At 43.7% G+C, this 15,678-nt stretch overlaps 1 protein-coding gene across 13 annotated transcripts in view; it reads left to right on the forward strand.

The window, feature by feature from the left end:
• Positions 1-15,678, forward strand: part of TP53BP1 (tumor protein p53 binding protein 1) — a 64,866-nt gene that overhangs the window by 18,856 nt on the left and 30,332 nt on the right. For all 13 annotated transcript variants that reach the window (XM_043493897.1, XM_038418572.2, XM_043493894.1 and 10 more), the window contains 2 exons: positions 6-211; positions 1,586-2,888. In XM_043493897.1, coding sequence (XP_043349832.1) covers positions 6-211; positions 1,586-2,888 — 1,509 coding nt within the window. The remainder of the gene's footprint in view (positions 1-5; positions 212-1,585; positions 2,889-15,678) is intronic.

Raw genomic sequence — 15,678 nt, forward strand, 5'->3', positions numbered from 1 at the left:
ATCAGATGAGCATATGGATATATCTGTTCCAGCAGAAGGAGGAGACCTTCTACAGGAGAAGCAGAAAGGAGATGAGCCAATGGACACTGGCAATCCACCTGTCCCACCAGGACCTCATGTACTACCACAGGTTTCAACTCCTGTATCCCAGAGTGCCCCAGCCTTTGTTCCTGGATCCTTCTCTATACCATCACAACCAGAGTTTTCCCATGTGGGTATTGAAGTGGAATTTCCCCCCTAGTTTCTTCCTGTACCATGTTCCCTTAAGTTTTGGTACATGGTTGATTGTAGGGGATTGGTTTCTGGCTCATTCTCTGTACCCTGATGTGTGGGGTTCTCCTGCTTAGTTGGCTATAGAGATCATCCTCATCCCCGCTAGTCATTCTATAGTATTCTATTACACCCACCATGTACCATTGTATCCTTGGAAGAAAACTGCAATGTGATTTAAGAGATTCTTATCTGATTTATTCTTGGTGCCTGTCTTTTAGTCTGTCCTAGGAAACGCATGAGATTCTCTTTACAGTGTCTTTGGAAGTCTCTTTCTGATTCTGATTTGCAAATCCTATGTCTCAAACTACATCCTCAGGCTAGTCTTCTGCTGGGATATGTCAGTAAAATGGGGGCTGTGTGAGACCCCAGCACCACTCTTGATTGTGGAGAGAGTGAAACACTGATATTTTGTAGTACTGCGTTTAAAACGTAGTCTTTTAAGACCTATAACTAATCATTGCAGTTTTCCTTTAAGAATTTCCTGTCTAATGTCATTTTGGTCTTTCCCTTGCACCTTTTGCTACAGGAAGTGAGGTATCCTTTTTGAATAGTAGACTCGTGTGGCTTTTTTATGACTTAAGAAGACTTCTTTTCATCCACCTAGGAGTAGGTGGGGGGGGGGGGGAGTTAAGGTTTTATTGGGAGAATTTAACCAAGACACACCAGTTAATAATGTCTCTTCCTGAGGAAAAGGTTACTTTGGTGCTCTGATATCGTGGCTGGTTGCTGCTGTAGAAAAACCTAATAGAGCACTTTGCATAGTTTCATAGCACCCGGCTGACAACATAGCACATTTCTTCCTTCCCTGTGTTTATGCTGGGGGGTGTGTCATGTGAGATCAGAGAGGTATCCATCATCGCACCTCTGACCACACAGTTATCTCTTTTGAGATGATGATGAATGATGGTCACTTCCCTTCACAGCAGAAGGGCAGTTATTGCTCAGATAAGTGGAAAATAGTCCCCTTAAAACTTGAACAGGAGTACTTGTGGCACCTTAGAGACTAACTAACAAATTTATTAGAGCATAAGCTTTCGTGGGCTACAGCCCACTTCATCGGATGTTAGTCTCTAAGGTGCCACAAGTACTCCTGTTCTTTTTGCAGATACAGACTAACATGGCTGCTACTTTAAAACTTGAGTTTCTGGATGAATTTTCTATGTCCCTGAAACCAGGTCACTTGCTAAGAGATAGGGCTGCTTGTGTGGTGTTTGGGTGCCTGATGGATGAATCAGATGCCAAGCCTGTAGGCTGGCTAGAAGAATGTAAACTATAGAGTTCTTTATTTTTCTTCTTTTTTTATCCTTTTTAGGATATTTTTATTTCAACTCAGAGTCTGGAGGAGAAGCCTAGTGGAGAAGAGAAGAGTGGAGTTTTACCTGGTTCATACTTGTCAGCAGATGTCTCTGAAACCACAGAGGCTCTGCCAAAGATCCCCACAGGAGATCCTGAATTTTCCTGTAAGCTAGTACTCTCTGCAAGTGAATGCAGCCAGCCCACAAAGACAGAAGGCAACGCAAGCTCTCTGAAAACCAACCAAGACAGTGAAAACACACAGGTTGAGATGGATTCTACACTGCAAGCTTCAGAGCTGAAACCCTGTTCCACAGAAAGTTACAGTGTACACCTGAGGCTGAGTGAGGACAGCCAAGCCCTGCTCAGTGAAAACTGTGAAAAGCCAAAAAGGGAGGCTGAGCGAGCTACAGGCGAACCTATCATTTGTCCTGTTGCTGAAGGTGTAGCAGCAGAAGGGTCTGTAGCACAGCTGGCTTGCATTGATTTCACATGTGATTCTGGAAGTCAGAAAGCTGCAACTCTGTCTGTTCAGTCTGAGACTTCAGCACACACACTGGGTCAAGAAGCATTGACTGAGATCAAGGAAAAGTTATCAGGAGAGGAGTCTGAATTTGAAGCAGTACCTGAGACTCTATGTGAGGAACAAGGAGGAGAAAGGCAGGCAGAAGAGAAGCAGCTAAATGAAGATGGATCCTCTGACCCTCTAACTCTGTCTCCGGAACTGATTCTTGTAAGGGAAACACAGGAACGTGAAGACCAGGAAGTGATGGAAGTGGAATCCAGTGAGGCTTTTGGCAAAAAGTCAGAAAAACTATGTGACCTGAGCCATGGGTTGGTACAGATGGATCCAGAGATCAGGAAAAAAGAAACCTCTAAAGATTCTAATGTGGTCGCTGAAGTTAAAAGCATGAAGGATCTGTCCCTGAAGCCTGCTCCAGAAGATGTGTCAAAGCTCAGTGAAGTTCCCCCTCAGCCTTTTGTGGGAGAGCCGTTGCAACAACAGGATGGCTCATTGCCCCAGGTAAAGGTGGATGTTGCCCCAGGATTAGCATCCTGTACCAAAAAGTGTCCAGGCAGTCCAGGGAACAGGAGTCAAGCTGAAGGTGACCTGGAATTGAAACAAGTTCAGAAGGATCAGCAGTCACCTCCAGCTCCTTTAAAGAGAGGGGATGAAGTGCCAGCAACACCGCAAGAGACCCAGCAGCCACTTCTGATGACCTTGGAGAAGGCAGCAGATATGCCTGAAAAACCATTTAAAACAAGTAATCTGGAGCAGGAAGAGGAGAGGGCAGCTGACCAATCCCCCTGTCCATCCAGTGGTAAGTGTATTTAATGTAGTAGTTCTTCTCTGTCTGTCTAACGTGTGTTTGTAATGCAAAGGAACAGTTTTGTGTAATTCTCAAAGCTTCCCCAGTAGGGCTGACCCCATGCTATCTAAGGGGCATATTGTCTTGCAGTGATATCTAAGTGCAGAGCTGCTCCAGGACTTGATACTACTTGCATAACATGCATTTTTTTTCTCTTCTTGGTTGTGCTGATACCATCCTCAACACTAAGGTAACTTCTGCGGGTTCCCATTTCCTTCTTTCCTAACCACTCCTTCACTCCATTATTCTGGGATTCTGCTGCCACACAACCTTGAAAACACAGAACACTCTCACACTGGCAAATGCTCAAGGATTTTTAGGACTTAGTGCTTTTGTTCCTAGTGGAAAAATTAATCACGGAAGGGAGGGGACTCCTGTGGGAGTCTCATAGACTTTAAGGTCAGAAGGGACCATCATGATCACCTAGTCTGACCTGTGGCTTGCCCACTCCTGAAATAGACCCCTAACCTCTGGCTGAGTTACTGAAGTCCTCAAATTATGATTTAAAGACTTCAAGTTTCAGATAATTCACCATTTACATTAGTTTAAACCTGCAAGTGACCCATGCCCCAGAGAATGCAAAAAACCCCAGGGACTCAGCCAATCTAACCTGGGGGAAAATTCCTTTCACCCCAAATATGGCAGTCAGTTAGACCTTGAGCTTGTGGGCAAGATCCACCAGGCAGATACTTGGGAAAGAATTCTCTGTAATAACTCAGAGCCCTCCCCATTCATTGTTCCATCTCCAGCCTTTGGGGATTTTTGTTACTGGCAGTTGCTGATGGACCACATGCCATCATAGGCAGTCCCATCATTCCATCCCCTTCATAAACTTATCAAGTCTTGAAGCCAGTTAGTCCTTTTACCCTAACTACTGCCTTTGGAAGGCTGTTCCAGAACTTCCCTCCTCTGATGGTTAGAAACCTTCATCTAATTTTGAACTTAAACTTGTTGATGGTCAGTTGATAGCCATTTGTTCTTGTGTCCACATTGGCGCTTAACTTAAATAACTCCCTCTTCCTCCCTGGTATTTATCCCTCCAATGTATTTATAGAGAGCGGTCATATCTCCAGGCCTCTCTTTATTGCTTTCATAATCTTCTCTTTGCATTTTCATGTTGAGTTTCTTGTTGGAAAGAAAGAAGTAACTTTGAGGTAGATGAGGCTCCCACTAAGACTAGATAGTGAGGGGGCTTGTAGGGGAGAGAGAGAATGGAATCACCATGGTTTGGAAAGTCTGTATTGCCAATACCAACACTGCTCCTGGATCCTCCATCTGCTCCTGTGTTCAGACAGAGAACCTGACCATGGATGCCTCTACCCAAGTCTTGGTGTGGATTTGCAGAGGCTGTGGCCTTTATTTCCTCATCATAGAAAGCCAGGCTGGCGAGACCATGCAGTGTGGCAGGTGCCTAGTGGTAGACTCTCTCAGGCAGCAGGTGGAAGAGCTCAGGAGGAGGTGGCTAAGCTGAAGAGCATCCATGCACATCAGGAACTCCTTGAAAATTATGCATATGAAGACCTACAAGGTTAATTAAGCAATACAACTGGAGAGGACTTTGGAGGATAGAGCTAAAATTCAGAGGGATCTTGATAAAATTGGCAAACTGAGCTACATATGACAAAATGAAATTCAACAAAGACAAATAAAAGGTGCTACACTTAGGGAGGAAAAACCAAATGCACAGATACAGAATGGGGGACAACTGGTTTGGCAGCAGCACTGCTGAGAAGGATCTGGGAGTTGTGGTGGATTACAGCCTTGACATGAGTCAGCAATACAATGCTGTTGCAAAAAAAGCAAATACAATTTTGGGTTGCATTAACAGGCGCATAGCATGCAAGTCATGGGAAATGATAATACCACTCTACTTGACGCTGGTTAGGCCTTAGCTGGATTACTGTGTCCAATTATGGTCACCGATGTATAGAAAGAATGTAGAGAAACTAGAAAAGATACAGAGGTGGTTGACAAAGATGGCCAAAGGGATGGAATGCAAGCCATATGAGCAAAGGTGAAGGAGCTGGGTATGTTTAACTTGGAAAAGAGGAGATTAAGGGGAGGACATGATAGCCGTCCTCAAATACTTGAAAGGTTGCCATAAACACAATGGAGAAAACCTGTTTTCTCTTCTCTCAGAAGGCAGGACAAAAGGCAATGGGTTCAAACTGTTGATAGCAGTTTTTGATTAAGTCTCAGAAAAAACTTTCTAACTGTAGGACCAGTAGGAGAATAGAACAAACTGCCTAGAGTAGTCATCGAAGCTCCTTTGTTGGAGGTTTTCAAAAAAATGCTGAATAGCCATCTTTCTTGGGTGGTTTAGACACAACAAATCCTGTATCTTGGCTGGGGGTTAGACTAGATGATACTTGTGGTCCCTTCTAGCCCTATGGTTCTAAGATTCATCCATGTGGGTACTAATCATACTGCGAAGTATGACCCTGAGCAGATCAGAAGTGACTAGAGGGCTGGGAGTGAGGGAGAAGGATTTGGGGGTTCAGATGGAGTTCTTGTCAATCCTTCTTATCAAGAGTAGGGGTCTGGGCAGGGACAGACGCGTCCTGCAGATGAATACGTGGATGGTGTCACCAGGAGGGCTGCAGCTTCCTCAACCATGGGATTCTGTTCTGAGAAGGACTGCTGAGCAGAAACAGGGTCCACCTAGCAAGGAAGTATCTTTGGATACAGACTGGCTAACCCAGTGAGGCAGGTTTTAAACTAGGTTTGATGGGGGCAGGACACAAACCCACAAGTAAGTCCAGAACATGGATACCTGGGAGAAGAGTCCCAGTCCCAGGAGAACATAGGCAATCATAGCAAGAACAAAGGCGAGATGAGGGAATATGGAAGGGAAATCTAATGAACGTCTTAGATGTCTGTGCATTGAATAAAGAGTATAAATAATAAACGGGAAGAACTAGAAATACTAATGAATAATCATAACATAATTGGTATCAGAGACTTGATGGGTAATTCACACAACTGGAATATTGGTGTAGAAAGGTACAGCTTGTTCAAAACGGACAGGCAGGGAAAAATGAGAGGCAGGGTTGCCGTGCATGTCAATGACTACATTTGCACTGAGGTCAAGATTAGGGTGACCAGATGTCCTGATTTTATAGGGACAGTCGCAATATTTGGGGCTTTGTCTTATACAGGTGCCTGTTACTCCCCATCCCCATCTCTATTTTTCACACTGGCTATTTGATTACCCTTGTCAAGATAGAAGTGGGAGGCAGACCTGTTGAAAGTCTCTGGGTAAGGATAAAAGGGGTAAAAAACCAAAAGTGATGTCATGTTAGGGCAGTGGTTCTCAAACTATTGTACTGGTGACCCCGTTCACACAGCAAGCGTCTGAGTACGACACCCCCCCCCTTATATATATATATATATATATATATATATATATATATATATATAAAATGTGTTTTTAATTTAACACCATTATAAATGCTGGAGGCAAAGCGGGGTTTGGGGTGGAGGCTGACAGCTCGTGACCCCCCCCCCGCATGTAATAACCTCGTGACCCTCTGAGGGGTCCCGACCCCCAGTTTGAGAACCCCTGTGTTAGGTGGTCTATAGTAAACCCCTAACAAGGAAGAAGAGTAGATGAGGGTTGTGGATTTTTTGTTTTGTTTGCTTTTTAAAACAACTAATACAAAATCATCCAAAGCACGGGACTTGGTGGTGATGGGGGACTTGAACTACACAGATATCAGTTGGGAAAATAATACAGCAGAGCACAGATTATCCATCAAGTTCTTGGAAAACATTGGAGACAACTTTTTATGATGAAGACCATAAGCACATTATTTAGGGAGATGGAAGAGAAACATGGAGAAGTGTTGTGTGTGTATGTGTGTATATTCATATTCTATTAGGAGTTGAATATGGAAATGCATAGATTCCAAGACCAGAAGGGACTGTTGTGATCATCTATTTTGACCACATGGATAACAGGTGAGAGAACTTCCCCAAAATAATTCCTAGAGCAGATCTTTTAGAAAAACATCCAGATTTGATTTTGAAAATTGTCAGTGATAGAGACCCTCCCATGACCCTTGGTAAATTGTTTCAATAGTTAAGTACCTTTGTTGTTAATGCACATGTTATTTCCAGTCTGAATTTGTCTAGCTTCAACTTCCAACACTGGTTCATGTTATACCTTTCTCTGCTAGATTGAAGAGCTTGCCGCTAAATACCTGTTCCCAATTATATACTGTAATCAAAGTCATCCCTTAATTTTTTCTTTGAACTCCTTGAGGCTGTTTAGCATAACAATCACTATAAGGCATGTTTCTAATCCTTTAATCATTCTCGTGGCTCAGCTCTGAACCCTCTCAGTTTATCTACATCCTCTTGAATATTGGACACCAGAACTGGGCATGATATTCCAGCAGCAGTCACATCAATGCCAAATACAGAGGTAAAATAACCTCTCTACTCCTAATCAAGAGTCCCCTGTTCATGCATCCCATGATCTCATTAGTCCTTTTGGCCACACCATTGCACTGGGCGTTCAGCTGATTAGCATGACACCAGATCTTTTTCAGAGTCACTTTTTCACAGGATCGTGTCCCCCATTGTTTAAGTATGGCCTGCACTCTTTGTTCCTAAAGATATACTTTCACACTTAGCTGTATTGAGGGGAGGGATAGCTCAGTGGTTTGAGCATTTGTCTGCTAAACCCATGGTTGTGAGTTCAATCCTCAAGCGGGCCATTTAGGGATCTGGGGCAAAAATTGGGGACTGGCCCTGCTTTGAGCAGGGGATTGGACTAGATGACCTCTGAGGTCCCTTCCAACCCTGATATTCTATGATTAAAACACACATTGTTTGCTTGCGTCCAGTTTACCGAGTGATGGAAAAACTTGTCTTATGAAAGGAGACTTAAGGAGCTTGGCTTGTTTAGCCTAACTAAAAGAAGGTTGAGGGGAGATATGATTGCTCTCTATAAATATATCAGAGGGATAAATACTGGAGAGGGAGAGGAATTATTTAAGCTCAGCACCAATGTGGACACAAGAACAAATGGGTATAAACTGGCCACCAGGAAGTTTAGACTTGAAATTAGACAAAGGTTTCTAACCATCAGAGGAGTGAAGTTTTGGAATAGCCTTCCAAGGGAAGCAGTGGGGGCAAAAGATCTATCTGGCTTTAAGATTCTACTTGATAAGTTTATGGAGGAGATGGTATGAAGGGATAATGTGATTTTGGTAAGTAATTGATCTTTAAACATTCAGGGTAAATAGGCCTAATCCCCTGAGATGGTATATTAGATGGATGGGATCTGAGTTACCCAGGAAAGAATTTTCTGTAGTATCTGGCTGGTGAATCTTGCCAATATGCTCAGGGTTTAGCTGATCACCATATTTGGGGTCGGGAAGGAATTTTCCTCCAAGGCAGATTGGAAGAGGCCCTGGAGGTTTTTCACCTTCCTCTGTAGCATGGGGCACGGGTCACTTGAGGGAGGCTTCTCTGCTCCTTGAAGTCTTTAAACCATGATTTGAGGACTTCAATAGCTCAGACATAGGTGAGGTTTTTCGTAGGAGTGGGTGGGTGAGATTCTGTGGCCTGCGTTGTGCAGGAGGTCAGAATAGATGATCAGAATGGTCCCTTCTGACCTTAGTATCTATGAATCTGTCCTCTTCCTTATTTACCATTTCCCCTGATTTCTCTGTCTGCAAATGTTATCCGTTTTTCTATGTTTTCTTCCAGGTCATTGATATGAACATACAAATGGTCATCTAGCCAAGTATCCTGTCTTCTGACAGTGGCCAGTGCCAGATGCTTCAGAGGGAGTGAACAGAACAGGGCAGATTTATCAAGTAATCTATCCCTGTCTCCAGTCCCAGCTTGTGGCAGTCAGCAGTTTAGAGAATCTCTGAGGATGGCGTTGCATCCTTGACCATCTTGGTTAATAGCTATTGATGGACTTCTATCTTCCCATTAACTTCTCTAATTCTTTTTTGAACCCAGTTATATTTTTGGCCTTCACAACATTCCCTGGCAATGAGTTCCACAGGTTGACTGTGCATTGTGTGAAAAAGTACTTCCTTAAGTTTGTTTTAAACTGGCTGCCTATTAATTTCATTGGATGACCCTGGTTCTTGTGTTGTATGATAAAATGTTAAATAGCATAGGACCAAAAACTGATCCTTATGTGACCTCACTAGAAATGCACCCGTTTGATTCCCAGTTTGCAATTACATTTTGAGACCTACCAGTTAGCCATCTTTTAATCTGTTTAAGGGGATAGAAGTGGATAAGGGGGAGCAGTAGATATGATATATCTGGATTTTAATAAGGCTTTTGATGCAGGTTTCAGAGTAGCAGCTGTGTTAGTCTGTATCCGTAAAAAGCAAAGGAGTACTTGTGGCACCTTAGAGACTAACACATTTATTGGAGCATAAGCTTTCGAGAGCTACAGCTCACTTCATCCAATGAAGTGAGCTGTAGCTCACGAAAGCTTATGCTCTAATAAATGTGTTAGTCTCTAAGGTGCCACAAGTACTCCTTTGCTTTTGATGCAGTCTTGTATGACATTCTTATGAGCAAATTAGGGAAATATGGTTTAGATAAAATTACCATAAGGTGGGTGCACAACTGGTTGGAAGACCATACTAAGAGTAATTCTCAATGGTTTACTGTCAGACTGGGACTACCTATGAAATGGTTCAGTCCTGGTCTGGTACTAGTCAATATTTTTGTTAATATTCCCTCCATGGCTGATGGAGCAGAGAGTATGCTTATAAAATTTGCAGATGTCAAAATGGGAGGGAGTTGCAAACACATCAGAGGAAAGAATTAAAATTCAAAGTGACCTTGATAAATTGGAGAATTGGTCCGCAATCAGATGAAATTCAATAAAGACAAGTTCAAAGTATTGCACTTAAGAATGAAAAATCAAATGCATAAATAGAAAATTGGGAATAACTGGCTAGACCGCAGTCCTGCAGGATTGTAAAAAAGGCTAATATCGTTCTGGGGTGTATTAACAAGAGTATTGTATGTAAGAAGTGAGAGGGTTTCACTCTGTTTGGCACTGGTGAGGCCTCAGCTGGAGTAATGTATCCAGTTTTGGGCACCACGCTTTAGGAAAGATGTGAACAAACTGGAAAGAGTTCAGAGGAGAGCAGCAAAAAGAAGGTATAGAAAACCTAGCCTGTGAGGAAAAGTTCAAAGAACTTGTCCTATTTAGTTTAAAGAAGAGATGGCTGAGGAGGAAATGTGATAAGTCTTCATATATGTAAAAGGTTGTTATAAAGAGGACTATGATTGTTCGCTATGTCCACTGAAGGTAGGACAAGAAGTACTTAGCCTAGTTTTCAACAAGGAAGATTAAGGTTAGATAGTAAGAAAAACTTTTTAACTATAAGGATAGTTAAGCAGCAGAATAAGTTACTTAGGTAGGTTGACTTGTTTAGCCTAACCAAAAGAAGGCTAAGGGGAAATATGATTGCTCTCTCTAAATACATCAGAGGGATAAATACCAAGGAGGGAGAGGAGTTATTTAAGTTAAGAACCAATGTGGACACAAGAACAAATGGCTATAAACTGATCATAAACAAGTTTAAGCTCGAAATTAGATGAAGGTTTCTAACCATCATAGGAGAGAAGTTCTGGAACAGCCTTCTAAGGGGAACAGTGGGGACAAAAAACTTAACTGGCTTTAAGACTGAGCTTGATAAGGTTTTTTTTTTTTTTTTTTTTTTTTTAATGGAGGGGATGGGGCTTCTTATGATGGCATGTGGCACATTGGCAACTGTCAGTAGCAAAAATCCCCAACATCTGAAGACGGGACACTGGATGGGGCGGGCCCTGAGAATTCTTTCCCAGGTATCTGCCTGGTAGACCTTGAGCTTGTGGGCAAGATCCAGCTGATTGCCATATTTGGGGTTGGGAAGGAATTTTCCCCCACATGGGATTGGCTGAGACCCTGGGGGTTTTTCACCTTCTCTGCAGCATAGGTCATGGGTCACTTGCAGGTTTAAACTAGTGTAAATGGTGAATTCTCTGTAACTTTAAGTCCTTAAACCATGATTTGAGGACTTTAGTAACTCAGCCAGAGGTTAGGAGTCTGTTACAGGAGTGGGTGGGTGAGGTTTTGTGGCCTGCAATGTGCAGGAGGTCAGATTAGATGATCACTATAATCCCTTCTGACCTTAATGTCTATCAGTTGTAGAATCCCCATCACTGGAAACTTTTTAAAAACAGGTTAGAAAAAAACATTTGTCAGGTATGCTCTACGTGAACTTAAAACTGGCTTAGCGCATAGTCATGGACTAAGTGAGCTCTCGAGGTCCCTTCCACCCCTAAATTTTTGTGATTCTATCTTCGGTTGTGCTCTGCCTCAGTAGGGACTTCTGCTAGCACAGGAAAGCAGCAGTTCCTTTACTAGACTGGATCTAGATATCTGATAGTAGGACAGGATTGATTGAAAACAAAATAATGCTTTGAAAGCAGTTCAAGGTTTGGGCGAGAAAGTAGAGGTTCTTGAGGCCAAGGAGACTTAGTGGCCTCTAAATATCCAGGAATAATTTCCGATGTTGTAGTAGTAGTTATTTTATTCAGAGGTGACAGTGTGCTCAGTGCTATATAAAGATTCCTGATCACTGGGGAGTCTGGTCTCTTACTTTGGATTAACAGGACGCTCCTTCTGCCCTTCTTCAGTTGTCTTTATTGCTTGGCATTGTGTAACGTACCAGATATTATGTTGTCTTAACATGCATCACTTCCTGTACTAGATAGAATCTGACCCAGTCAAGGGTTTTTGTATTGTCCCCTATTGGCTGAACATTGCAAAAGAGGTAGTAGCCTTAATACTAGTAAGATACTGGATCAGAAATTCTTTGTGATTGCGCTTGATTGTGCATATCCATTTCATTTCAGGTGCACCAGTGTCAGAGAATTTCCCCTTAGTAGTACTTGTCAAGGCAGTGCATGTGTCATCTGCTGCCTTGTACTGCTGCGTGATGGTTTCTTCGTGATCCCTGTGGTCAGTAGTCAAAGTGTTAGCTTGCTTCTACAAGTGTTTTTTCTCAAGGAAATTGTTCTTGTGTATATAGTTGGTACATGATTTTAGTAATTGTATAGTAAGTATAGATTAAACATAGTTTAGTAGTTCTTGCAGAGTCCCACTTGTTCTGGATCCTGATGCCCAGTACCTGGGGATGCCTTAGTTTCTGGGCTTTAAGCCTTGCACTGGTTGCAGAAAATCTATGCAAATGGGTGAACCGCATTCTTAGTGTCTAAAGTGCCTTGGCAAGGGTCATCTGAGACAGTACTAGATCTGCAGGGACTTCATGCCCCAAACTAGAAAAGATAGGAAGGTAAGGCTTTGTCACCTTCTCATGGAGGCTGTCTTGTGTTCACCTTTAGAGACTTTCTGTTCAGGGTGAGGACTGAGTGTTCAATAAGAAGTGCTCCTCTGAACGTTTGAGTCTCAGCACCACTCTCCTTTCTTGGTGCCAAGGAAGAATCATTGGCAGGATGCTTAGAAGGACTCGTCTTCCAAAAGATCAAGGTTTCCAACACCATCAACCAGCAAAGAAGCTGAGAAACTGGATAGAGTGTCCTCAGAGAGGAGACACTCCCTGGTGCTGATAGCACCTCAGGTGGGGTGGTTGACTCCAGCTGTTGCTGGAGCACTTTCTCACTTCATGGTGCCAACCTTTCAATGCAATAGCAGCCGTATCAAGGGAACCTCTGTGCCAACAACCCTGGAGGCATATGCAGCTGCTTGGAATCTCCTGTGCCTCTCAGTACTGGCCTCTCCAGTGGTTCAGGAGACATCTTGTCTGGTACTGATAAACCCTTAGTCTGACTTATCTTCCAGAAAAGATCAACTATCAGTACCATGATTGGCTTCGCTCCCTCCTGCACCTCTTTGCCTGGTACTGCCAAGAGACAAGCCTAGTATGCTTTCCTCAGTACTGTCATGTGTATCAGCCTCTGGATAGGAAGTGTCACTCTCCATCCTGGGATTTTTGCCCTTGGTTTCCAGCAGGAGTTCCTCATTGGTTGAGGAACATGGATCATTGGTATGGAAGAGGTTGGTGCCCAGTGCTCTCCCAATGGCCATATTGGAACTCATTGGGGTTTCCTCCCACCATCAGATCCTCCCCTCACCGTACTCCTAATGCCAGGATAGTGCATGCTATGAGACGTGCAGAGTCACTGCTGGTACCGAACTGGGTACTGAGCACGTGTAAACTGCCCCAGTGGAACCTCCATTGGAGAAGTTACTGGAGGCTCCACCTTAATCTGCTTTGGCTTCCTCCTCATCCTCCCCAATGAGGTGGTAGTGTCCAGGGGCCTTACCTCTTCAGAATAATTACAAGGCATATCAGGACCTGTTGAAGAGGGTGGCCTCCAGACATACAAGTGGAGCTGGTTCAGGAGAACTCGCGTCGTGTGGTGGATATTTTGGTTTCAACAGGGCCCTCCTGCATTGCTGTCCCCATAAACAAGGCCATTCCAGGAGTGCTTTGTGAAAAACACCATCTTTTCTATCAACAGTGGTCAAACGGATTGAACGGAGGTACCATGGCTCCTGACTGGGGTATGACCACTTTTACACACACCCCACCACCACCAGAGTGCTTGGTGGTTTGGCAGTGAATGAGAAAGAGCATGACTGGCAGCCTGCTTCTAACCCAAAGTTGAGAGGCAAAGAGACTCATCTACAGCCGTGGATTCCATATCCTGAACCAGCAAGCCGTGCTGGGAAGATAAGATTTCTCCCTCTGGTACAATGTTCTCAAAATTGCAGACATGTTATCAGAATGCCAGATAAGAGTTTCAGGCAGTAGTGGATGAGGGAAAGCTGGTGGCTAGGACCTCTGCCTCATCCAAAGCAGCCTGGAGAGAGAGAGTGTAACTGTTGCCATGGCATCTGCTGTCACAATATGTAAGTGTTCATGGGTCCAGTCATCAGGTCTTCCTGGATAGTCTGTTGGACCACCTGTGGATCTCTCCTTTGAGGGTCTAGCCCTTTTTCCCCCGGGAGACTGACGATAAACTCTGCCGTCTCAAGGGATACTGTGAAGTCTTCGGAGATTTATGCTTCACTCCCTAAAAAGAAGCAATTCCATCCTCAGTCATTTTACTGTTACCAACCCTTTTTCCCTATGTAACCTGACCAGTCTTGGTGTGACTGGAAGAGTCATAGGAAGAGACTATCCCCCTCCCCCTCATTTTTCATCTGCTTTGAGAGTCATCCAGACAGCCTGAGAATGCTATGCAGTCTGTTTGACTGCCTGGTTTGAGGACAGCTTACCAGTTTACCTTATATCCTAGCCCTGTTTTTTCTAACTAGTTATCCCATTTCCTAAGTGTTTGGACCCATACTACCACAGGTTGGTGGGGGTGGGGTGGGAGGGGTGGTTCTCCACATATACCTATTTGCAGCTCATTACGACAGAAAGTGTCACTAATTTTGTTCAAGATCAGGCCACGGTCCCGGGTCCCGGATGGATGCTTTCCTGTTGCTTGGAAAGACAAACTTATGTATGCTTACCCTCCAGTTCCATTCATTCCCAGAGTAGTGTTAAAGAACGTGCTCTCATGTTCCTCAGCACTGGCATGGCCTTGTCAGTATTGGTTTTCCACTCTGCTGAGCCTTGCAACCAGCGCTTCATTAACATTAACACCAGAGCCACACCAGATCTCACATGACCACAGTAGTCTCCTTCATCCCAGCCTAATTGTCCTTCATGTTACAGCCTGCATGTTCCATGATTAATGCCTCAGGTGTTCAAGGGATATGCAGAATTTACTCATGAATAGCAGTAAACCTTCTAGGTACATTTACTTGCTAAGTGAAAATGGTTCTCGTGATCTCGGCAAAAAAAATATTTCTCCCGTCTGGCACCTATACAGCATGTTCTGGATTATGTGTTATACATGGTCTTTCCATCAGGGTTCACCTGGCAGCTATCTCCGCTTTCCGCCCTGCACTTGATGATCAATCACTTTTCTCCAATCCCCCATCACTCAGGTTTTTGAAGGATCTGTTCAGGTTATATCCCCAAGTAGAGGGTCCTATTCCTCCTCAAGACTTAAACCTTAACAATGGTGCAAGGTCCACTCTTTGAACTGCTAGCCACCTGTTGCTTCCTCTTTGAATGGAGGCAGCCTTTTTGGTGGCAGTTACCTCTATGAGGTAATCAGGAGAATTGAGAGCCCTAGTATCTGACCAGCCATATACAGTCTTTTGGATGAGGGCGTAAGTACCTTGTCCTCACAAGATTTCTCATCACAATGGTTTCTTACGTCTCCATCAATCAGTAGTATACTTACCAACTTTCTTTCCTAAGCCTCTGACTCGTAAGGATGAGGAGAGACTTAACACTCAGGATGTCAGGAGAGTGTTAGCTTTTTACTTGGACAGGACTAAATTGTTTAGGTCATCCTCAACAGTTCGTGATAGTCATGGATAGGATCCAGTCTCCTCACAAAGAATCTCGTTATAGATTTCCTCCTGCATATGTTTATGCTACAGCGTTGCCAGTGTAACTACACTAGCAGAGTGAGACTGCCCTCAGTGAGATCACAAGCATCTTCTGTAGCATTTCTAGTTCAAATACCTATACAGGACTTTTTTAGAGCTGCAACTTGGTCATCAGTATATTCTTTTGCATCTCACTGTGCCATCTCTCAACAGGCTAGAGACCATGCCAAATTTGGACGTGTCCTTCAATCATTATTTAGGTAGACTCCGATCCCACCTCCAGATTGA

Source organism: Dermochelys coriacea, chromosome 10 (assembly GCF_009764565.3).
Source record: "Dermochelys coriacea isolate rDerCor1 chromosome 10, rDerCor1.pri.v4, whole genome shotgun sequence".
NCBI classification, from domain to species: Eukaryota; Metazoa; Chordata; order Testudines; family Dermochelyidae; genus Dermochelys; species Dermochelys coriacea.